Source organism: Penicillium verrucosum (genome assembly GCF_028828655.1).
Source record: "Penicillium verrucosum strain IBT 35672 chromosome Unknown utg000003l_segment0_segment0, whole genome shotgun sequence".
In the NCBI taxonomy this organism is placed as follows: domain Eukaryota; kingdom Fungi; phylum Ascomycota; class Eurotiomycetes; order Eurotiales; family Aspergillaceae; genus Penicillium; species Penicillium verrucosum.
The window spans coordinates 1,307,327-1,330,948 of record NW_026643212.1 but is presented as its reverse complement, the minus strand read 5'-3'; the positions used below and the strand labels follow the sequence as shown (position 1 = coordinate 1,330,948).

At 48.6% G+C, this 23,622-nt stretch overlaps 10 protein-coding genes across 10 annotated transcripts; 5 read left to right on the top strand and 5 right to left on the bottom strand.

Annotated features, from left to right (window-relative positions):
* Positions 1–843: 843 nt before the first annotated feature.
* On the bottom strand, positions 844–3,015 carry N7516_008194 (uncharacterized protein; the record flags this gene model as incomplete). The annotated part of the gene is made up of 1 exon (XM_057220913.1): positions 844–3,015. One exon carries the CDS (start codon positions 3,013–3,015, stop codon positions 844–846), a length of 2,172 nt encoding a protein of 723 aa, XP_057071185.1.
* Positions 3,016–4,936: 1,921 nt separating this feature from the next.
* N7516_008193 (uncharacterized protein) lies at positions 4,937–5,716 on the top strand (the record flags this gene model as incomplete). The annotated part of the gene is made up of 1 exon (XM_057220912.1): positions 4,937–5,716. The coding sequence occupies one exon, from the start codon at positions 4,937–4,939 to the stop codon at positions 5,714–5,716; it is 780 nt and encodes a 259-aa protein (XP_057071184.1).
* Positions 5,717–6,600: 884 nt separating this feature from the next.
* Positions 6,601–8,304, top strand: N7516_008192 (MFS transporter; the record flags this gene model as incomplete). The annotated part of the gene is made up of 3 exons (XM_057220911.1): positions 6,601–6,984; positions 7,051–7,626; positions 7,696–8,304. The coding sequence occupies 3 exons, from the start codon at positions 6,601–6,603 to the stop codon at positions 8,302–8,304; spliced, it is 1,569 nt and encodes a 522-aa protein (XP_057071183.1).
* Positions 8,305–8,473: 169 nt separating this feature from the next.
* On the bottom strand, positions 8,474–9,559 carry N7516_008191 (bZIP transcription factor; the record flags this gene model as incomplete). Its single annotated transcript, XM_057220910.1, has 1 exon — positions 8,474–9,559. The coding sequence occupies one exon, from the start codon at positions 9,557–9,559 to the stop codon at positions 8,474–8,476; it is 1,086 nt and encodes a 361-aa protein (XP_057071182.1).
* Positions 9,560–10,097: 538 nt separating this feature from the next.
* N7516_008190 (zinc finger MYND domain-containing protein) lies at positions 10,098–10,975 on the bottom strand (the record flags this gene model as incomplete). Its single annotated transcript, XM_057220909.1, has 4 exons — positions 10,098–10,175; positions 10,234–10,321; positions 10,387–10,900; positions 10,957–10,975. 4 exons carry the CDS (start codon positions 10,973–10,975, stop codon positions 10,098–10,100), a joined length of 699 nt encoding a protein of 232 aa, XP_057071181.1.
* A 288-nt stretch (positions 10,976–11,263) lies between these two features.
* On the bottom strand, positions 11,264–12,430 carry N7516_008189 (uncharacterized protein; the record flags this gene model as incomplete). Its single annotated transcript, XM_057220908.1, has 2 exons — positions 11,264–11,892; positions 11,944–12,430. The coding sequence occupies 2 exons, from the start codon at positions 12,428–12,430 to the stop codon at positions 11,264–11,266; spliced, it is 1,116 nt and encodes a 371-aa protein (XP_057071180.1).
* A 1,903-nt stretch (positions 12,431–14,333) lies between these two features.
* N7516_008188 (uncharacterized protein) lies at positions 14,334–15,703 on the top strand (the record flags this gene model as incomplete). Its single annotated transcript, XM_057220907.1, has 2 exons — positions 14,334–14,870; positions 14,897–15,703. 2 exons carry the CDS (start codon positions 14,334–14,336, stop codon positions 15,701–15,703), a joined length of 1,344 nt encoding a protein of 447 aa, XP_057071179.1.
* A 384-nt stretch (positions 15,704–16,087) lies between these two features.
* Positions 16,088–17,557, top strand: N7516_008187 (flavin monoamine oxidase family protein; the record flags this gene model as incomplete). The annotated part of the gene is made up of 1 exon (XM_057220906.1): positions 16,088–17,557. One exon carries the CDS (start codon positions 16,088–16,090, stop codon positions 17,555–17,557), a length of 1,470 nt encoding a protein of 489 aa, XP_057071178.1.
* A 1,377-nt stretch (positions 17,558–18,934) lies between these two features.
* On the bottom strand, positions 18,935–21,747 carry N7516_008186 (COPI-interacting protein CEX1; the record flags this gene model as incomplete). Its single annotated transcript, XM_057220905.1, has 9 exons — positions 18,935–19,703; positions 19,756–19,928; positions 19,979–20,182; positions 20,231–20,525; positions 20,582–20,955; positions 21,026–21,172; positions 21,235–21,345; positions 21,413–21,550; positions 21,625–21,747. 9 exons carry the CDS (start codon positions 21,745–21,747, stop codon positions 18,935–18,937), a joined length of 2,334 nt encoding a protein of 777 aa, XP_057071177.1.
* Positions 21,748–22,258: 511 nt separating this feature from the next.
* Positions 22,259–22,486, top strand: N7516_008185 (uncharacterized protein; the record flags this gene model as incomplete). The annotated part of the gene is made up of 1 exon (XM_057220904.1): positions 22,259–22,486. The coding sequence occupies one exon, from the start codon at positions 22,259–22,261 to the stop codon at positions 22,484–22,486; it is 228 nt and encodes a 75-aa protein (XP_057071176.1).
* Between the last annotated feature and the right edge of the window lie 1,136 nt (positions 22,487–23,622).

Sequence of the window (23,622 nt, the reverse complement as noted above, 5' to 3'; positions counted from 1 at the left end):
CACAATGGTAGATTAGACCATTCAGATTCACCAATAGTAAGATATAAAAGTTATAATCACCAGTTACTGGCACGAAGAGGTTTCCCAAATAGGTAATCATCGTTGAGTTGGTGGAGAGACCTTATAATAGCGAATCAAAGAGCCCATGAGGCTGTTGTTAACGAAGTGATACTTTTTTATATAGATTACTACTAAGGGAGAAAGCAGAAGAAGAATCAGGATCTATCAAAGCTAGAAATCCAGGGGTTTATACACCCTTTTAAAACCATCTGAACAAAAGCTCATTCTGTAGCAAACATGCATGTTTGGGATGATGCTCTCCAGCAATACTGACGGATCGAAGTGATCGACATCAACAACTCAGCCTCTCTCTAACCTAGTTCCTAAATAGGCTTAGTGGCAAATGACTTTCTAGTCCCAAAAGGGTTTAGTAGCTAACTCATAAGCAGGGTCACATGCCTGAGAAATCAGGCAACAGCCGTGTGCAGGAATTAGATCTCTATTAGTTCAACCACCCACTTATGCCACCAATTCGCTCTCAATCCTCTACAAATCCAATAGAGTAAGAGGGTAGGCTTTTTTTGCAAGAAAAAAAAAGGGGGTTATTTCAATGTATTTGGAATGTGTGTGTGGAGGAGGATGCGAATTGTAAGTTTTTCGTGAATGTGTACATATGTATTAATGGGGATCGTAACTTCGTCGACTTCGCTGTGATCGAGATTGAACTATACATCAAGGAGAAGGAAAATCATGTTTGCCCGTCCTCCCAAGGAAATACTGAACTCCAGGGCTAGAACTAGAAAAGGAAAAAAGAAAAGATCAACAATATCCAGCTTTTCCAGATCATTTACTTCCTGCATCATCCTCTTTCGACTGTTGCTTCCTCGCCTTACGCGACAACAGCATGTCCTTGAGCCGACTCGACGTATCAGCCGGCTTCCCTTGCTTCACAGAGGCGGAAGCGCCCCCAGTGGGCATGGAGTCCTGCGTACTCGGCCGTGAGATAGAAGGGGAAGGGGGATTGGAAGCAAATCCAAAGCCAACATTCGAGCCATTCGGTGTAGAAACCGGACTAGGCTGTGTTTGTGTGCTGACCGGACGTGCAGGCAAAGGCGGGTTAGATTGTCGGGAATCTTGCAGCCGCAACGACCCAAGCTGCTGGTCTAGCGGCTGGTCTAGCGGCTGGTCATGCATATGCTTCGCCTTATCGCCATCATTGGCGCGAGCCTGGCGGACCTGGCGGCGTCGAGTGCGTCGACGTTCGCGCTGATCGTCTCGTGCTCGACGCAGCGTGTCCCGGAACGCTTTCTTGGTGGCGCGCACTTCTTCTTTCATGGCGCGTCTGTCGACTGAGTTGCGTTGCTGCTGCTCGGGTGAGTCCCAGCGACCCCAGTCGGCGTCGCCAGATTGTTGGCTGTTTTGTTGATTTTGGTTGAAACCGGCTCGCCAGTTATTTTTACCGGAGAACTTGGCTTCTCGGCGGGACTCTTGAAGAGCAGAGAGTTGCCGGCGGAGATCGACGGCGGCGTCGTATAATACCCGATCATGACGATCGTCAAGAAGTTCCAACTGAGTGCGCACTGTCGCAAGGTCTGTAACGTCTAGGTCCGACGTTGTCGAGATGGAGTCAATCGAGCTGAAGGAAGATTCGGATGAGACTGAGCTCACTGATGCTCGTCTGGTGCGTTCCGTCGCGGGGGGCTCTATCAGAAGCTGTTCCGTTGGGGATTTAGGTTTGTTGCTCTCGCCTTCATTGATCGACTCGGACCGACCCGTCGTATTAGGACTTGTCACAGGGCTGAGCCTGTGAATGGGTGACATCGGGATGTTGGCTATGGGACGAGGTGAGTTATCCCAGGCCGGCCGGGGGTAGTAGCCACCACCGTACTGAGGTCCAGCCATCGGTGCTTTCCGGCCATGAAGCCTTGCCTGTTCTTCAATCCAGCGGCCATGTGCAAGAGCCTGCTCCTCGACCTGCCGTCCATAATGCTGTGCCTGTGCACTGATTTGGTCTCCGTATTGTATCGCCTGTTCGCTGAAACGCTCTCCATATTTCTGCGCTTGTGATGCGATCTGTGAGATCCACCCAAGGGACCCACTCTTCTGTGTGCCATTATTGGGGTACTGCGGTTGTTGCTGCGGATAGTTCCAGTTGTTCCATTGCCATGTGCCTTGTGGGGGATGCGGGTAGTACTGAGGTGGCTGGTTAGGGGATATAGGGGGAGGGTATGGAGGAACACCATATACTCCATATGGAGATGGGGGCACATGTACTTGGGGATTCTGGAACGTAGGAGGCACCGACCATGGGGTCGGCGAGGGAGCGTGTTGCCCAGGCACAGGCGACGGGGCATTTGGATTTCGAATTGGCTGGCCTTCTATTGAACCCGTTGCCGCTGGATAGCATCGGGGACATAAAGCGGACGACGGCGCAGAATCAGGTTCGCCCACATAGACAAAGACAATCCGAGTAGCGCGGAGCTCGAAAAAACATTCGTTCCATTCGGCGACGACGGCTGCAATTCGAGCCTTCCGTTGCTCATCAGTCTCCTGCGGGCGATCCTTGCGGTCTCGTCTGATTTGCGCCCGTAATTGGCGTGGTAGATGTTCCGAGGATGCAGCGAGCCCCAATTGCGGCGGAAATAGATACTTTAAGAAGGTATCCCAGTCCTGCTGCGTAGTCTCATCTAAGCGCGAGGCCCAACACCGCGGCCGTCGTGGGAAATCCTTAGCTTGGCTCCGGGGGTAGATTGTCATATGATGTTGTAGTAGACCCCGGCTTTCGTCTAAGACCGAGGGAAGCCGTTCCTCAAAGTACGCAGCGGCGGATCTGAAATGCGTCGGGACGACTGTCGGCGGCGTCGGGACACGAGAACTACTGGCATCTTGCGGCAGAGGGACACTCACCCCGGAAGGGATTGGAGTCTGAGAAGAGTCGTTCCTCCTGCTGTTCGTTGGTGCGAGTAATGGGTCAACCGCCGAGTATGGGGGTGGTGGAGCCTCCTCTTGGTCCATTTCGAGAAGGCGGTTACGGTCGGCCGGGGAAGAGCAAAAAGGCAGCAAGAATGTAGTGGCCTAGGAAGGCTACAGATCTTCTGTCAGACCTGAATCCCCATGCTGTGATAAGATAACGAGGCCCTGAGGGGCGGTGGAAGGCAGCAGGATTACTATCAATGGGGGACTGTTAGCGTACAAGACTTGGCATATCATGTTTGAGAGACGTAATCTCCTACCTATAGACCGGATGAGTGACTTGTAGTGATAAATATATGCTGAGACCCTAATGAAGAAGGACAGACGAGGAAGAAAGTGGAGGAATGAACAAAGTTGGACATTGGGAGATTGGCGGAAACGATAAGGCGGATAAGACGGATAAGCCGTGTGTGTGTCTGTGGACAGGACATACTCTTATGTTGGAATACATGTTTTATCAAGAAATGAACTCATGTTAGGGGACAAATACCAAAGTGACCTTTATGACTATCAATACCCTCGTTTTCACACTGAAAAGCTAGGGTGGAAATACTAGGGTGTCGGTGAACCTTTGAAGTTATTTATATACATGGATGGGGCTGAGGAACTATATATTTCACCGGAACATGAGATGTTATTTTTATCAAATGATCTAATTCCAATTACAATAAATTGTATACAACATAGCCTTAGAACTTAATTGAGGAGGATACAAGAGTTGCGTATCCTTGAAATTTACCCCTGATACCAAGACTTATAGTGGCCAGGGTTCAAAAGGGAGTTTTGAACCCTGGCCACTATAACCCCTGAATACTATCCACGCCAACGATGCATACGATATGCGGTGAGTGGATACATATGTATCCCCTGATGGCCTGTAGCTCTGTGTCGTTGTTCTTGTAAGCAACGCTTATTAGAGACATTTTCTCGTACCACCTGTCCCGACAAAACGTGGGGATACTAGGTGATAAATATGTCCATGGCGCCCTTTCTGCCTGTATGCTGGCTGCGTATACCTTAGCTTACTGAACACACCAACCTGTTAGTAGGTAGGTGCTAAACGAGGTACTAAACTAGGTACTAAACTAGGTACTAAACTAGGTGCTAAACTAGGTGCTAAACTAGGTTTGGTAGGAAAGTTGCAAGCATCCCCGGGGCCGTATCAACATTTGACCTGGTTTCCTTCACGCAGTAATCTTGTTCAGTTGATAGGCACATGGTTAAAAGAGCAAACAACTTTATAATATCCCAAGGCCAGAATTGTTTCATCACTATAGTGGATGGCGTCTAGCGATACCGATTGATTGTTTCATCCTAAGTTAATGAATTCAGGTTATACTAGATGTCCGGTATGAGTAACTACTTCATATTAGCACTTTTGTTTTGGCCAAGGTGCGCAGACTGCTAGTATCGATTGACTTATTCTTGGGCTAAGTATATGTAAGGCCTTTGGATATATTCGGCTAAGCTAGATATGACGTGTGTTTACTTCCAAGTATGTGAGGTTATACTGTAGATACTATCTCCGCCTTCGTTGAAGCTTTATCGGCTTTTATCGTCTCCTCCCTTCTCCTCTCTCCTCTTTTCGCCTGTACACCTCAGTTCTTTTGTTCATTAAAACTTCAGGCAAAGTACAGTTGCTAGCAGCTTGAAAGGTTCTGAATTATTCAAAAGGCTACTAACTTGTCTCAACTGTGGTAAGAAACCTGATATTGTCCGATCTTCGGCTGTCGACTAAAAGACAACAAGAGACGCCTGCGCTACCGACACACGTCCCCGAGGCGTAGTCAAATATTTTATTCGACTAATCAACAAAGTAAGTCATCCAGCTTTTATTGTGGAAAATTTGAAAAAAGATCATAAGCTAACGTGGTGGGTTTTTGTATAGTTCCAGCCGGAGTATCTCTCACTTTGCAACAACGGGAACCCAGTCGAAAAGAGGTCTTTACAACAACACATCAAAATGTCTGTGGAGCACACTCGCGACTGGTCGACCCTTCTGCCGGCTGAGAGACAGACTGGCCAAATTGACCAGGCATTCCAGCTTCCGCAAATTCCCAGCTTTATGCTGTACCAGTTTCGCTGTGTTCTGGAACATCCTTCCAATTATGTGACCTGGCGCAATGATATCTACCAGATTCTTAAAGGGTACAAACTCCATCGGCTTATCGACCATGACATTCCACGCCCTTACAAGGACTCGCCCAATGCTAGAAGATGGCAAGAGGTGTCGATTGAGGTCCGCAGGTGGATCTCGTGGAACATGAATCCAATCTTCGTGCGCATGATTGTGAAAGAGACTCCTCGCGCTGAGCTGGCTGACGAGTTCATGCGGGGAGCCGACACGATCGTTCGGGAGCTTGGCCGCTGTCCCGAGCAGGACCCCGCTGATATCTCCAATGGTCTGCTCAATCTCATTCGGTGCGAGCGAAGCGATTTTCCTAGTACCCGGCACTTTGTTCATCGTCTTATGGAGTATTACACACACACCTTGAATATGAGAATGGGAATTCCGCCACTTGTTCCTCTGTTGCTTTTGTTACACGCAATTGAGCATGATGTGGGAGAAGCATTTGTCAATGAGAGATACGATCAGCTGGAGGGTATGAACAACGTTGCTCAGGATGTCACCAAGGAATACTTTGAAAGCGTTTATTTCGATGTCTTGGAGCACCTTGACTCGATCGGTCAGACAGCTGAGGAGGTTTTTCATCCATTGACTGATGATAGTGATAGTGTGTGATGTTGATTATGATGGTGGAAGTCTGAGACTAATACAAGAGCACGAGAAAGACATGGCTAGCGTTTGTCGCTTGAGTGAGCACTGGCCCTACAAAGGAGTGTTTATTCGGCCGCGAAGATGACATGAAAAGTGTGTGACGAAGTTTGAAAAGGGGACGATGACCTTGATATGGAGGGTGGTTTCCAGAGGTTGTTTCGATCAGTTGAACGGTCCGAGAAGACAAACTGTCAAGGCATACCATAAATTGCTTGTAGTTTACATCAAATGAAACCTGTCAAGTCTATTCAAAACAAATTATGCGCATTAAAATAAACTCAAGATACCCTGCGATATGAAAGTGGCCCCACACTGAAACCACGGCACTTGGCACCAAACAATGATTCAGCTCCAAATGATTGGCCAAGTAGAAGAGTTGTGATTGGCTGCTGATTATCAATAGCGGAGCACTGAATCATCGTTTGGTGGAAACTCCCGTGGTGTCCATCACGTTGTCCACCTGGGCATGCAATGGAGGTCCCAAATTAGACACTTCGTCGGCTTGACCGAATGTTGTCAATTTATGAACTGCTTGTATAAGCATAATGGCATTTATGACTCAATATAAGCCAGTAAGAATGCCAATATCGGAGAGTGAATCGGAGAAAAGGGCACCCTCCGGAAATTTATACAATGCCCCATCGGATATCGCCTCGCTGATCATAACCTGATGGATTTCTTTTCTTGAAATTTTTGCTTTTATATCTGATCGATTCTTCCTTCTTTCCAACTCTATTTAGACTCTTTAACCTTGCTTCTCCTTGACACATCCATACATTTCCTTTCCCTCTATACAACTCCAAGGACGTCCATTGCTCTTTATATTTCGACAAACATTGTCACCCATCATGGATACTCTCCAGAAAGAGTCCATCTCAAATCATGCAACCCTCAACGAAGGGGACAGCGTCAGAAACCTAACCCCGGACCTCGAGAAACAGTCAACAGACCAAACCGCCGAAACATCAATATCAACCAAACAAATATTTCCAGAAACCGACCTCAGCCGTGGAATAGTAGGCTGGGATGGACAAGATGACCCCAATAACCCCCAGAACTTTTCTCCCAGCAAAAAATGGTCCTTGCTCGCCCTGATCAGTGTTATGACTCTGATCTCCCCGCTTGCCTCGAGCATGTTCTCACCCGCCATCTCATACGTCGCGATGGAATTCGGAGTCACGAATGAGACAATATTATCTTTCAGTGTCAGCATCTATATCCTCGGATATGCAGTGAGCCAACCCCACACTCCCCCAAATCATCTATGCAATCCAACCCATCTAACGTAACGGATCTAGTTTGGCCCCCTTCTACTCGCCCCACTGAGCGAAGTCTACGGCCGCCGCGTCGTCCTCAGCGGTGCAAACTGGTTCTTCGTGGTCTGGCAAATCGGCTGCGCACGCGCAAACAGCATCGAGACCCTCATCGTCTGCCGTCTATTCGCCGGAATCGGCGGTTCGGGTTGTATAACACTCGGCGCGGGTGTAATCGCAGATCTATTCCCACGGGAGCAGCGCGGCATGGCAACATCTGTCTGGGCTATGGGGCCACTGATTGGACCTGTGATTGGGCCTATTGCGGGTGGATTCCTTGGAATGGAAGCCGGCTGGCGCTGGGTGTTTTGGCTACTGCTTATTTTGGGTGGTGTGGTGTCGTTCGGGGTTGAGGTTCTGAACAAGGAGACGTATGCCGATGTTCTAATTCGGTGGAAGACTGAGAAACTCGCGAAGGAAACGGGGAGAACGGATTTGCGGAGTGCTTATGACACCGATGCGGAGCATGCTGGTTTGACACAGATTCTGGTACAGAGTTTCAAGAGGCCTATTTTGCTGTTTGTGAAGTCGCCCATTGTATTCCTTCTCTGTATTTATATGGTGAGTCTGAGCTTCGTGATACACGAAATGTTCTTTCCAAAATACGGTTCGCTAACATTCTATCTCTAGGCTTTCATCTACGGCCTGCTTTACCTCTTCTTTACCACTATCCCGAGCGTCTTCACTAAGACATATGGCTTCTCCGTTGGCCTCTCAGGGCTTGCATATCTCGGTATTGGTTTCGGTTTCATCGCTGGTCTCGCCATGATCGCCTTCACAAACGACCGGATGGTTTCGGCAGCTACAGCAAAGAACGGCGGCAAGTTCGAACCCGAGATGCGCCTCCCAACGATGATCATCTTCGCATGCATCCTTCCAATCAGCTTCTTTTGGTACGGCTGGACAGCCGATAAGCACGTGTTTTGGATCGTGCCTATCATTGGCATGTTCCCCTTCGGTGTTGGCATGATGGGCGTGTATATGCCCATCCAGACATATATCATCGATTGCTATCCCAAATATGCGGCATCTGCCAACGCCACTTTGACAGCCACTCGCTCCCTGGTTGGAGCTCTGCTCCCACTTGCTGGGCCGAAGATGTTTGGTAATCTGGGTGTCGGATGGGGCAACTCGTTGCTTGGATTCTTGGCTTTGGCATTCATCCCGATTCCTATCGTCTTCATCAAGTACGGTAAGGTGATTCGGGAGAAGTGGCCTGTGGATCTTGATGGTAAATAGGCCTTAGTTGCTACTACCTTCAGGGGCATCTTACTCCCTACACATCCACCTTGTCTCTCTCCATGATTGGGATAATGTTTTAACGACCCGCTAGAAGGTGCATATATATACAATCCATATAATAGAACTTAATAGAAATTTAATTACCGTACATGACGATGGTCATTCCTCAAAAAAGTTCAACCACGATTTTATTAATATCCATACCCTCCACAAGATCAGGATACCGTCTAATAAACTCCGGCGTAAGCCCCCACCCACTTTCCCTCATGATCGTCTCATAAAACGTCTTTTTCATACACAACTCGTTTTTCTCATTGCGTTCAAGAACGGTTTCATTCCAGGGCCATCGAAGTTTAACACAACAAGCCATGAACCCGAACAAACCATCCCGGTCTTTGCCATACACGTGCCACCGCCGAATTAGATTCAACCTAAACCTTGGCCACGGCATAAAATCCAACACGAGCGGATGCGGGACGGCCATCTGGCCCTGCACAGGCCTGAGAAATGCCGGGAGTCGACCATAAGTCTCCGGGCTGGGCGCGATGACCCATCGCGAGAAGTGGTAAGTAAGCCAGCCGGTACCCAGTCGCTCCGGATCGCGGACTGGACGGCGTTGCAGCGCCGTGTGAATCTGGTCTGCTAACGCGTTTGTTTTCGTGCCGTATATGAAGTCAAGAGGTGAATTGGGGACATCTGGACATGGGACTATCAGCTCCGGGTAGAGGAACCACGGACAGGAGATCATGGTGCGTGTGCCGAAGTCGTCAGTGTGTGGCGGGATTTGGTTCCACAGAAATGTGGTCTCGGCGGAAAGAGGTTCCAAAGAGGGGGATCGTTTTTGGCGTGGCGTTGATACGGCCGACATGGGGGCGTTGAGAAGGCTGCCTATCCCATGTGGTGCTATTGAATCATTGAAGTTCGTTTGGAGGGAGAACTGGGCTTCTCGGTTGCTCATTTCCTTATACAGAGATGATAGGTCATGGCTGGAGTCATCGGTGGCGGCTGGTTCCTCTTCTGTCTCCCAGGAGTCCACGAGGGATTTCAAACTCCTTTGGCGGTTGAGAAGAGCTTCATTTTGTTTTCGGAGCCCTTCTATTACTTGGAGAAGGCGTTGCACGCCTTGGTCGCTGTGATGTTGCTCGCAGTGCGCCACTTGTTCTTCGAGTTGGGATGTATGTCGCAGCTTCTTTTCTCGGAGTGTTTGCTGCGAGCGACGATCTCGAAGGCGTTTTTTCTCATTGGAAGACATGGTTTTGATGCTTTGATGCTGTGGTGTCGTGGAACCACGGGATCGGCGGATTTAAGATGCGACATGTGCATAAGTTGACATAAGTGGATATGCATAATACTTATGCAGATATCTACGAATTCATACCTAGAGACATAAGTAGGAGCTAGAGGACTTTGAGGTCCATCAGACACTCACGTTCTAGGTTATGGTAAATATGGACACTAACTCTGATGGCTAGATTCCGAATGAGGATTCTTGATACAACTCTCGCTTTCAACTCTCATGTTTTCTAACAATCTTCCAATGAATACGGTAGAGCCAGTGCGTAATTCGAATTGAAAACTCCATTGGTTGAGGCAATACCTAGGATAGCAGATATCAAATATATCAGATACCCATCCCCATAAAAGGAAGAAAGTCGATAAATATGTCAGGCAACACTGGGTCTCAGGTATTAAATATAACGATATAACCACCCATGCACAAGGTAGCCAGGAGGATCAAGATCCTCATCCTTGTCAACCCCATTGTTATTGGAATCCATCGAAAGGTGCGATCAGACGTTCAGCATCCGGCGTTGTCCCGGGGGGAGGCAGTTCACTCGGTGTTCACGCCACTGGTCACGCTGACAGTCCTATGAAGAATCAATATCCATGAGCACAACTGGGACAGCCGGCCTGTAACCCGGTTACCTTGCCGCAGTACGTTGCAACTTTGCACTTCTTGCATTGCAGAGGCTTGCGACCGATATCTTCCTCGATCTTTCCACACTTGAAGCAGCTATCCAGGCCGTCAGCATGGAGTGTAGCATTGTATTCATTCATTAGCCTTCCAGTCAACCTCACCTAGGCTCCTGGAAGCTACGTGCAACCCCGGGCCGGTAGTGATCCAAGGCAGCCAGAAACTGAGCCCTTCCCGGATTTCTGAAGCCATGGTCTTCCAAGAGTGTGCGGCGGGAGGTACAGTTGATTTGGGGCACTAGATCACGCAGATGCCGCAGATCTGCTGCGTTGATGCGAGCACCGGCACGCATCATGAGAGCACCCATGATGATAGTACGGTACTTGGACTCTTGGAAGAGGTCATCCGGGTCCGATTCCTTATTGCGACTCGCAGCGAGCATCCGTTCTCCGAGGTTGCCGGTGTCGAGTTTCTGGCGGACGTACGGGACGATGACGTTGGCTAGTTCATCGGCATATTCGGCGGTCCTATAGACAGCAGCGGCCTCCGGCGGTGCCAACATGTCGCTTTGATTAACCATTGCACTCAGACTGTACTCCCATTGACCTGTGTTGATGCCTAGAGTGTCGTCGGAAATGGAGATAACCACGTCAAGGTCCTGGTCACTTTCAAACAAACCTAGGATAGACGTTGGTTAGACCAGAGGTAGAGTGAATTCAAGGCACGATACTCACGCCATCCCCATCGACCCATGGCGATTGTTTGATTCGTGCCACTCTTGGACTGAGCTTGAGAGCTTGAGGTTAAGTGACTTGAAGGCCAGGACCTGTATCACGACAGAAGAAGGTCGGTGACAGCAAGAGCAAGGTATTTGGATAATAAAAAAAGTTCTGAGGTGAGTTTGTGGAAGAGAAAACGGAAAGAACGAACCCACGAAGAAAGAGGAAGGTGCAGACTGCGTATTGCCCCGTTTTGTTTCAGGATCGTCTCAATTCGATCACTTTTGATTATATCCCTGATCATATATATATATATACATGTTCATCGCCCCACAGCTCCAAACCAACATAACCCTAGAATGGCACCCATTACAATCGCCACAGGAGGGGGCACATTGAACCATGCACTCCCTGCATATGTCACCGTCGCAACAACCACCCACCATGGTTCTTTCCCCAGACTCTGTCCATCGCTTCGTTCATGAGTCAGGTATCCAATCTCCCACAACCGGTATACGGCTGTAAATACTAGGCCAACGGCAGTGGCATTCACTCCTCTGAGAAAGTCGACCACATATTTCTTCTTCCGCAATACGCGCCAGAAGCTTTGGATCGCAACGGCCAGCGTGATGCCCGGAAGGAAGATCCCCACACCGCCAAGAAACGCACCCAGGACTGTCGGAAAGCGCGAGTGTTGTAGTGCTAGCGCCCCCAAGAAGACAGCAAAGTTGAAGTTAGGACCGGGAAAAGCTTGAATGATAGCAAGGCCGATCAAGAAATCTCTACTAGAGACCCACCCGGGCTCGACGACATATGTGCGTAAAAGGGGAATGACAACAGGACCTCCACCAAAGATAACAGTGCCAGCAAGGTACATATTGGCAAAGAGGTCGAGGACCAGCGGGGGTGTGGTGAGCTGGGCTCTAGCAACAAGAATTCCGATGAAGGAGGCTAACCATGTTAGTGTTGACCATTAGGAATTTTGTTGGATAGGGTGCATACCAAAAAAGACACATATAATCAAAGCTCCGATCCGAATCCGAATAATGTGCTGATGAGAAACAGCTTCCGCGGACTGCGTTGGTCTAGTATCAACTGTACTCTGTAGGAGTCCTTCGATTCTAGGATCCGTCCGTCGTTGTCGTATCGTCTCACTGCTTTGCACTCTATTCTCTTCCAAAGTTATATCGTTCTGTTCTGGGCGACTATGTCTGTCGTTCCGCGAGATCTTTGCTCTCAGAATTTGTTGATATAACCATCCATCCCAGACGCTTGTCAGGAAGCCACCAATAACCATCAGCACGGGAAAATACCAGAGTGCATTGTAACAGAGACCAGCACATGCGCCAAAGATCACAAGGACGCGTGATAGTTTATCGCGAATAGCTTTTTCGGCCAACTGTACGGCCGCAAGTGCAACAATACCCACTGTGGAGGCGTTGAGACCGGAAAGTAAAGAGTAGACAGGCTTGGGTAGAGTTTCACTCATATTTTGCACCCCAAGTGAGAGGGCATACATGCCAATTGCACCAGGAAGACTGAAACCGTTAGTTGAAGATCAACAGATGGCGGGCTTTGTAAAATGGTATAGATCACCTCCAAAGAAGAAATGTAAGCATGGCAGGAATAAATCCTGCATGTAATAGGGCTAGGCAGAAAATCATCTTCGTGCTACCGGGACCAGGAAGGCCCTGACAAAGAGCAAAAAGTTCTTGGTACTATGAGATTCGTTAGAAGGCCATATAGCACTTGAGGATATGTATGTAAGGTTCATACAGTCTGTTCATCTACCCATTTTTCCTTGTTGCCCTTTCCCTCCACGAACCTACTATGTAGAATCTGGAAGTGTACTGGTGGCCCTCCGAAGGCTGTAAAACCTAGATCCCAAGTACGCAGAAAGACGTCCAATAAACGACTTGACAGAGGTTTTTTCGGTCCTTCATTTTCGCTTGAAACTCCGTGGCTTCTCCATTTGGATTTCAGCTGGACGAGAGAAGAGAAGCATTGCGAAAAGGGGGAGAGAAGAGGCATTCCTCCTTGACGGCTGCGAGGATCTGTCAAGTACAAATAGTAAGATAGCCGAGGAGGATAAAATAGGACAAATATTCTCCAACCACTGCTTCTATAACTTCGCCGTATTTTCAGGGGAGGAATTTGAAATGAGCCAAGAAGTTTAGTAAGCTCGTTAAAATACCGAAGTTGAAATAACCAATCAAAGATACCGTAATGAGCACGTTTTATACAGTGACTACGCAAAAGTATTAACACCCCTTGAGACCCACCTATCCCACCGCCCGTAGCTTGGCCCTACCGCCTACCAAACCCTCACCCAAGTCATGCTATAAGGCGCCAAAATATCTGGAGCTTCCCTTCAAAATCCGCTCCAGAGTTTTCAAGTGTGTTGTCTATTCAGCAGGGTAGTTTTTAGCATAATAGGTAAACCATAATAGCTACCTAGAGGATCTTGGACAGATATTTAGTCCGGCAGAATATTACATAAGCATACAGTGTGGGGCCTGGGGTGTTAAAACTTTTGCGTACTGACTGTACCACGGTTCCAAGAAAGCCTATTTAGACGTTGAATGCCTGATATTGACATTACCAAATTGAGAAGGCGATACCGAGCAAACCTTGGAATGATACCAACCTTGAAAGGTAGAAAGCATACAACATTTGGAAAAAAAGAAATGAAATAAGTGAACGAAGAAGAAGATGCCGGAAGGAAAGAGCTCCATAAACCTTGGAAGGTATAAGGTTTAGTAGCTGTCGCTGATAGGTCGATGGCTATGTGGGTCGCACGGATGTATGTTGTACAGTGGCTGTTCCTCAGTTTGAACACCGCCTTTAGCCCCACCTGTACAAAATGAACTGGTGGGCCTCATCTCTTTCGAGTTCAAGACCCAGATCTGGATATTTTGATATCTTTTACCAAGACGATGCCTAGCTTGGAGGTATTTTGTCAGATGTCACTAAGATCTTATAGATACAAGTAAGAAATCGCAAGAAGGAAAAAAAAGTGGGTACGGGAGGAACCGACGCTTTTGCATCCGTGAATGCATTTTCAGTAACACGTCGACCAACGAGCATATCTTGGCTTTGACAGGGTTGGCTTTGACAGGGAAGGTTTGCTCATTTTGCCGCATATTGCTTTCTTCTTAGATCCCAAATGCTACCTATTTGAAGATATGTGAGAAAAAAAAACACACCACTCGCTTGCTCGCTTGTTAGCAGACCTTTTAAATCCATCCTATTTACATCAATATCAAACTCTGAGTGTCAAACAAAAAGGAAGTCTAAATCTCGGGTCCCGGAAAATAAGTTCGACCGGAAGCCGAATCAATACATCACATTGACCAGCACGGGGGGTATCTCTACCAACGCATCAACCCAATATGGCCAGTGACAAGAGATTCCAGCGGACTGTGCAAGCTGTTGCAGAAGCTGTGCAAATATTTGCTACTGGAACATTCGACTTTGCAGAGAGCATCAAACAGATATGGGGACCGCAGACCCAGCCGGATGCAGTGGAGACATCGAACCACCTGCCGATGGAGGGCATACAGGATGTCCGAGTGGCTGACCAACTTCGAGACAGAACACCAGTATCCCAAGATGGAGATCAACTAGCGATCAACTCCTATAGTCATCCGCCGTCTATGACCTTGTATGATGGGGAGGGGGCGCTAGAAGTCCCTCTTGAAGCAATCGTTCCACTGGATATGTCAAACACGCAACTCTCCAATGATATGGACGCAGTAGCTAGGTCCCTCGATGACGCTGTCAGAAGCTGCTACGAGTGCTTTGCGCGCTGGCAAGACGAAAGCCCATTCCCATCTTGTCTTCTTCCTGCGCTAGTGGCGCCGCCATGTGAATACTGCACGCGCATGCAGATTAAATGTAAAATGGCAAGTTGCACGATGGGCAATATAGTGTGTATAATGCTAAGAAAGAGCAGATTCCAGCGGAAGAGATGAGGAAGATGATGCAACGCAAAAGAGAAGCGCGTCTTCATCTTGCCTCACAAAATGGCAATGCCCCAATGAAAAACGAGCGCTTCGAAGATTTAGCGTACGAGACATCCGAACCGCTCGGAATGCCCTTATCATCCCCAATTGTGGACGTACCGCAGCAGCAGGTCGGTTCAAAGCGAGCATATCATGATATTGACGAGCAGCAACCTATGTTCAAACGGCAGCGGTTACAGGAATTGCAGCGAGGAATAGTTCGGAAAATATCCGGAGGAAAATGGGTTCAGCGAGAGGAACAAGATGACCACGCAGCAGCGGCGGAAAACGGAGAGTCTTCATCATCATCGGTATCTTCGTTGCCATCTGGAAGGGAAGCGTCGCAGGTTAAAATGGCAACGAATAGACAAGAAAGCTCGCCTATCGAAACTTCAGATCTGTTGCCAGTCGCGTATAAAGTGACAGGCGAAAACGTGACACGCCTAGAGGGAGAAAACGATGGATCCTCGTCTTTCACGCAGAAAGAACCAGTGGAGGATTCATCATCAGAAGAGGATGACTCCTCCTCCTCCGAAGAATCTTCGGACGAAGAGTCAGAGGACGAATCTGAAGAGCAAATAAAGCACCAGCTGGCACCAGAGGCATTCTCGCAAGAGGAACGCGAAAGGATTATGAAAGAAGCTATCCCTACCGATGATATTGAGTCCGGATCATCCTCGTCTTCATCGGAGGACGAATCCTCGGAGGAAGAGTCAGAGGACGAATCTTCCGAAGAAGACTCGGAGACGGAGACATAGAGTAAGATATCAATTGCTTCTCTTGTCGGTCATTGCGATATTGTTCGTCGGGTGGTTTCGAAAGATGATAATGGGACAAGGATCCATGCCAGCAACCAAAATGTAATGCAGAGAGGGTTCTTATTTTGGTTGTATAGCTACACCCACAGGGCTACGTATGTTCTCTGGTCTGTCCTCTTGTGTCGCTCGCACTACTCCAATCACAAGATAAGATTTTGCTTCTAGGCCTAGATCGGTTCAACTGTAGTATTCTGTACTTCGTGGCGTTGGGTAGTAGTCGGCAGTAAAGTGAAACAAGTGATAAATAACACCCGTCCCTTAAACATCCCTCAACTCGTCTAATTAATACATCACACCATCCATCAGTCAAATACCAAGATAACTATGCCGCTAATTTACTCCAGATCATACTTCAGTGCAATACACCTGTTCCTGCTAACAATACCCCTTTGCCATGCACTGGTTGCACAACCCCCAATCCCGGAGGTCGATGTCGCCATAATTGGCGGTGGCCTCTCAGGACTCTCCACAGCCAAAAGCCTCTTAGCAGCCAACAAATCCTTCGTTATCCTAGAAGCACGAGACCGAGTCGGTGGTCGTGTGCTAAATGCCAACCTCACAGGAAAGAACATTCAAGAACTCGGCGCCGAATATGTTGGACCAACACAAAACCGCGTGCTGGCTCTCGCAGCCGAACTCGGTCTACCAACCTTCAAGACATATACAGTGGGAAAGTCGACTTTCTATCGAAATAACACGGCGCGTCATTATCAAGACGTCCTAGGCGGTATTCCTCCCGTGGCTCCAGACTCCCTCCTTGAACTTGAAGTCTTCATGAGCGACATCAATACTTTGGCTAGCATGGTCGACCTGGAAGCACCATGGAATACCCCGAATGCCGCAGCGCTTGATGCAATGACTCTAGAAACATACGTCTACTCTCGACTATCGACACCCGACTCTCGCGTCCTTCTCAACGTCGCTTTCCCAGCCATTCTATCAACCGAGTTGAGGGAAGTGTCTCTGCTATATACATTATGGTGCATAGCCGCTGCCGGAGATGAAACTGGGCCTGGGACAATCAACCGTCTCATTGGCATCGACGGCGGTGCACAGGATAGTCGAGTGAGTGGTGGAACACAATTACTCGCAACGCTACTGGCCGAGAGACTCGGCTCACAAAACATCTACCTCAACACACCCGTACACGAAGTCCAGCTCGAAGAATCCCGCTATCTAGTCTCATCGGATAATGTCACCATCTCAGCCCGACATGTCGTCGTTGCGATGTCCCCGCCTCTAATAAGCCGCATCGCATTTGATCCCCTACTCCCCACCAACCGAGAGGAATTAAACCAGCGCATGCCATTGGGTGCACTCGGTAAAGCCATTGCGATCTTCCCCAGCGCCTGGTGGCGGGCCGAGGGCCTCAACGGAGAAGGTATTAGTGACACCGGTGCGATCCGAGTGACATACGACAACTCACCGGCTGATGGATCATTCGGGGCTATAATGGGCTTCATCGAGGCGGACGCGATGCGCGAGCTGGATGTTGCGAGCGAGGACGAGGTCAAGCGTCAGGTTAAGGAGAGCTTTGCGAATCTGTTTGGTTCGCGTGTGGAAAATGCTACGGACGTTCTTGTTCAGAGGTGGGATCTTGAGGAGTTCTCCGGTGGTGGCCCTAGTGCCTTCATGCCGCCGGGGGTTTTGACGCTGTATGGGTCTTATTTACGGGCTCCAGTTGGGAGGATCCATTTTGCTGGAACTGAGACTTCGCTAAGATGGATTGGGTATATGGATGGGGCTATTAGTTCGGGGGAAAGGGTTGCCGAGGAGATATTGAGGAATTGGTGAATTGGGGGGTTGATTAAGGGGCTTTCCTTCGCTGGTGGATATCTTGAAGTTTGGGTAAAGTTGACAAGAAAATTGGATTTTATATCTGAATCTCTGGATTTGAATGACTGTTTTGACTAGTTTTATTCTACTGCTAGTTGTTGTCTAAGAACGGTTTTAGTATATGAATTGTTACAACCAGCCCCTGGACTGGCGAGTTACAAACTAGGCCAAAAGACCATTCATTATATCTGAGCATTACGCTCAGATAGATCAAGCTCCGATATATATAGTGCATGACATGACATGAATATCATTTTTTGGCTGATGTATAGGAGCCCCGTCGAGCCAATCTTTGGTCTGACAGTCTTTTAAAGCTCTAGCTAATGATAGTCTCTCTTTATATAGAATAGAAAAAAAAGAAAAAAACTGGTCTCTGTACTCAACTATGTTTCCTTTTACGAGGTTTCGTTTGTATACTTTGTATACCTTAGGCGGTGTAATTCTGCCGAAAAGTGAGGTTATATGGAACTTTAAGGATCTCTTTTCGCCCTTCGGGGCATATGGTCAAATGAAAATATACAGAGAAGATTAGCATGGCCCCTGCACTAAGGATGACATGTCTCAATCAAAGAGAAGCTACCTATTTTTTTTTCTTTACAGATGCGATTTGAGGGTATACAAGTGTGAGACTTTTTGACGCATATAATTGGTCCCGCCCTTTTAGTGAAGTCACGTGAAACCACGTGGTGTCGCCGTTCGACCCACCGCCCGAGCACTAGGAATAAATAACCCTTTCGCCCTTCACGGTATACGACGATTATGACTATGTGTGATTGTATTTACAATTCATAATGCATGCTAGTATTGATGAACGATTGCCATAAAATCTCAACCAGACAGACCAGACACATTTCAACTAACTCGCCCAGAAACTGCTTGCCACAGCAATCAGTGTTCTGGCATCTCCACTTTCACTCTAGTTATGCACCTGGCCTGGGCAATGAAGAGAAGATTAATTATTCTTTAAGCCTAGGCGTCAGTATCGTACACTGGCTTAGGGCTAAAGGGAAACGGAATAAGAGGCCCCGTGCAGTTTTGTCAGGTCGAAACTTGGACATTGCATAAAGTTGTGGTCAAATGTGTCAAGAGTCTGATCTACTCCAGTATTAGGTATTCTCGAGTCGGGCAAGGGGAGAAAAATGATGTGGTAGTAGTATTGATAGATCTATTAGGGACAAGTACAGGGAATATCATCAATACACCACCAGGGCAAGTGTGGCACAGACTCCAAAACACCCTCGATGCCAAGGTTGTCAGATATTGACTCGTTAGACTTATTAGACGGAGATATGAACAGGAACAACCCAAAAAAGTTGAGCAAGGTGTAGTTCCAAATTACTCCCATGCATCTCCCCAATCATCATCAGCCTCCTCGTCTTTGGGTTTAGTATCGATCTTCTTAGGTGCAACCACAGTCCGAGGCTTGGCGGTGTTTAGCGTCGACCGTGTGGTAACGGTGCTGGTAGAAGCGGCCTTGGTCAGACCCTTTGGCAGGGGATTTTTGGCCTTAGTCTGAGATTTTGCGGCGAGCCAGCCGGCGAAATCGGGTTCGCCGCCATCATCGTAGGGCACTGCGGGGGCTTTGCTCGATGAGGGGACAGGAGATGTAGGTTTAGGAGAGGTTACAGCGGCAGTGAATGGATCTTCATCTTTTTCATCGTCGTCCATAGCACCCCAGGCATCGAAGACGTCATCGCCTTCTTCTTCAGGCTCGTCGTGGACCACCGGGGCTGGGCGATCTGACATTGACCGGTTCAAGGGTTGAGCTGCGGGACGAAGGACTTGTTTTGGTAGTTCGGCTGGGGTTGGTGATGGTTTGGCGGGACGAGGAACTGACGCTGAGCGAGCAATATCGGGATCAACGGTCTTGGTAGCGTTGGCGGTGGGTTCGATCTCGCCGTTGGCAGTTGCGATTTTGTTTGTGAACGATGAAATGGCCCAGCCGGCCCAGGAGTTGTCATTGGGGGTTCCAACGCGAGCATCGGGTTTGTTGGCTTCTGCGGGTGCGGCCAGGGGTATAACGGTGTCTGGCATCGTGCTAGCAAATTTTCGTGTCCGCTGGACATACAAATCAAATGTTTTGTTTGCTTGGTCGCGAATCAATCTATTCAACGGTAAGGATCGGGCCAGAGCTAAAATCCGAGCACATTACTCACTTTTCCTTGTCCAAAAGTCCAGGGCAAATGGCAGGTAGGATCCTGACAGCACAATCTTCCTCGTTAAACACATCGATAGTCGCGGCCAGAGCCAAAAGTCCTGCATTTCGAGCGTGGACAAAGGGGTCTCTGATGGATCTCGTGAATGCCGCAATGAGTACTTTGGAGCGGGTCTGTATGTAATGTCAGCGGCAAGACCCAGCATGGAGGATAAATCACCTACACTTTGACTTAGGTTCTTAGCAATCCGGCCAAGACAAATTGTTGTGTTTGTCCGGATCCCGGGTTGCTCATCGTTAGCAGTACGAGCAAGGAACTTCAAGAGTTCTCCATTGACAATCCTATCATTGAGTTTGTTAATGATAGTCAGAACAGCCTTCACTGTCTGTTCTCGAACCACCGGGGCAACATCGGTGAAACCAGAAGTCTATGACATGTTAGTACAATGTGCGTTATCCAGAACCATATAGCTTACCATTTGAGGGAAGATCTTGTCGTTGACCACCCTCTGGGGAAGGTTATCGATCATTGATGGAAGATTATCCAAGAGGCAGACCCGCAATGCTCGATCAGGGTTTCCAAATAAGCGGACAATAACAGGAGTCAGCTTAGCATTGAATTCGTCCTCCGATAGCTTTGCCCCAATCTTCAGAGTAGCTTGAAGAACTTTCGGCCCACCGCCGCCAAACTCGACGGACTTGAGTAGCTCAGGGAGCACCTTCATCTTGAAGAATTCCTCTGGGAAGTCATCAGAAAGATTATCAAGCTCACTGCAAGTGGTGACATGTTAGCCGCAAAATCTTTAAGATGTTGAGAATATACGCACTTAATAAATTCTTCACGCTCGGCGTCACTCTTAAGCCCCAAGCTATCGATGTCTTCAGTCATTCGAATGAGTGGTGTCTCGAAGAATCCACCTTGCTTCTTTCCCTGCTCCACGAAATGCCCCGGGCTCAATCGTAGTTTCGGGTTGGCGGTGCAAAGACGTTTATAGCTTTGCTGCATGCTGGGAGGAATGTTCGTCGTCTTGCCAGCTTGGTCGCCGCCTGAGAAACCCCCATTGAAAACCTCAAATATCAAGATACCCAACCCGTAGGCATCGACTGCCGCCAAGGGATTGCGCTTGATAGTATCCCAGCCTGTTTTGACAATTTCCGGAGGCGTGTATCTGCCGGCATCGGGCACACTGCTTCCGTATGTCTGTGCATTGAGTCAGTATATAGCATCATTCGGAGTGTGTACTGGAGAAACCGGAACCAAGATGACTCACATATATAATCGCATCGTCTTCCTTCATAGAGCTCAGAATGTCGAATCCACCCAGCTTCCATTCGCCGCTCTCACCCATGAACACCGAGGATGCGCGCACGGCGCCGTGAACTGAGGAAGCATCGTCGTTGATGAATTTGAGAGTAGTCTGTCCAGAGAAATCCCGTTCAGCAACGTCATGATATCAGACTTTGAATAATATTATCATACCGCCACAGTATACAACCCCCACTTAGCCGTCTCCTCACTCAAGCTCCGCCGCTTCACCGGCCAGCTGAGTGGCGCGACTCGTTCCGTGACAATATAAAGATTGTGCTCCGTCTGTCAAGTCGTAAGCCTATGCAACATAATCTCATATTCAGACCAAAGGTCCAGGAGCCAAGTATACCTCAATCGTATCCAAAACCTTGATAACACCAGGATGCCGCAACGTTCTAGACTTGCGCACTGCATTTTTCGCAAGAGGGAGGCGCGACTTGTTCGCATTGACATCAAATGCAAAGACACTGCAAGCGGAACCGTCATCCTATATATATGCCACGACATCGTCAGCCGTTGAAGCTCATGCCGCATGGAGAAGGAACCAAAAAGCCACCGTACCCGTTTCGTACCGTTGTGCAGTGCCCAGACCGAATCACCAATGTCGACTCTGTCTCCAAGGGAGAATGGGAGTCCTCCGCCCTTCGCGATGGCGGATCCGATGGCTGATTTCAGGAAATCCATGGCCGCGGTGTTGCCGATGTGGCAGCTCGGAGAGTTGTTTGGGGTGTCCGGGGTGCGTAAATCGGGGCGGCCAATGGCCAAGGGGTCGATGTTTGGCCGGGTTTCAGGATTCGATCGATAGCTCGAGAGAGTAATTAGAAATAACCAGAGACCAGATACAATGTTCTTGTAAGTCGGAATAGCCAGACACATTAAATGCCAAACTCCTTTCACCCCGCCTTATCGTGATAAGCACTGCTTGCCTGAGGCCACCACGTGCTCCTATAAATAAAGCTCCGCTTTATCTTCCTTTTCCTCACCTCCATCCCACGATCCCACGCGTTTAATTTTGTCGCCAAATCATACTTAAACTTACGATACTTACCCTACTTCACTTATCGACTTTCAGCGAACACTCACCCACACACCAGCCGGCAGTCCACCGTCCTATTGATCAACCAGTAAGTCCTCCCAGTGCGTTTCCCACGCGTGGCAATCCAACCAACTGCACAAACCACCTCCCTCTCCAATGATGCGAACTCTGGTAAAAGGTCAGACCAAGACCACAACACTACAAAAGAAGACTCACCCAACAAACCCGATGGTACTCCCGCAAATTCAAAACCAACGCAAAACACCACAAACCGACCCCGGAGCGAACTTCAAGAACTACTACCCGGCGCGCACGAACAAACCATCTCTTTCCAACAGACTCCACGTCTACTGGACCAGCCATGATGGTGCTGCCACACCATCATAGAGCTGTGCCCAGACCACGACGACACCCTCCTCCGATCACACTCTCAACAACCAACTTCACATGACACCATTCCCCCCACTCTTCCAGCAGGACACATGTCTTCCATCGGAACGCTGGCAACAGCGGGATCCTAGCCAGCACTTCCATGGCTCGCGACCACGCCGGACAAAGCGGCGTTGGTCCTAGATCATGGGAGACATTGTGTATATCAACGCCTCTGTCCGTCCCGAACCGGTACCGCAACTGGGCTTGGCACGTGCGCGCATCGCTGAGAGCTCTCTTTCGATTACTGTAATGCCCGTGTCTATTACGGTGTTGATTGCTTGAGGACCGCCTTGGGATCGTGTCCTGGGGTGTTGTGGTGATAGCGTGTACGGTGTCGGGTCTATGGCGTGGGAAAGTATGGGAAACGGGGAGGTGGCGCCGCTATCTGGGGTTGCCATGTCCGCTTCGCTTCCATGAGGACGGGTTGGCGACCAATGGCTGTGGCGTAAAGGGTACGAGGGTTTGGGGATTAGGAGAGGAGAGGGGTTTGGCGGTTGGATGGCATTGTCATAGTGTTCTTTGGGTGGCTTGGAGTTAGACGTGTTCTTGCTGGCGGCGTTCTGTTGGCTATGCAAAATACGGACTTCTCTATAGTCTTCTCTCCGACTGCTTTGGGAGTGACATTCCTGGCTGGTCTTTCTCTTTCTTCTTTCTCTTCTCTTTTTTCATCTGCTGTGAAGAGTGGTGTGGGCATGTTGTTGTGGGTGGTTGGGAGTTGGGAGACGGAGAGGTGTGTTGATTGGGGTGTGGGCTGGAGGTGGTTGGTTTTTGTGATGCTTGGTGGTGTTTTGGGGGTTTGTTCTGAGGTTTGTTTATGGCTGGAGCGTGGGTCAGAGTTTGCAATGGGATGAAGCACCGCGGTGGGTTGATGTCTGGTGTATGGCTTGGATGATGACACTGTTGAAATTAACCTGAGGAGATACTTCCCTTTGCACCTGGCTCATTATTCATTGAAATGGGGTGATATGCAGCTGCTGACATCTGCCACAGGTTAACCATCTATCATTGCCGCTATTTGGCTTGGATTCATTTTACGACTTAGATGTTGAGTATGATTACAGGTGGTGATGTTGGGGTGCTTCTATATATAT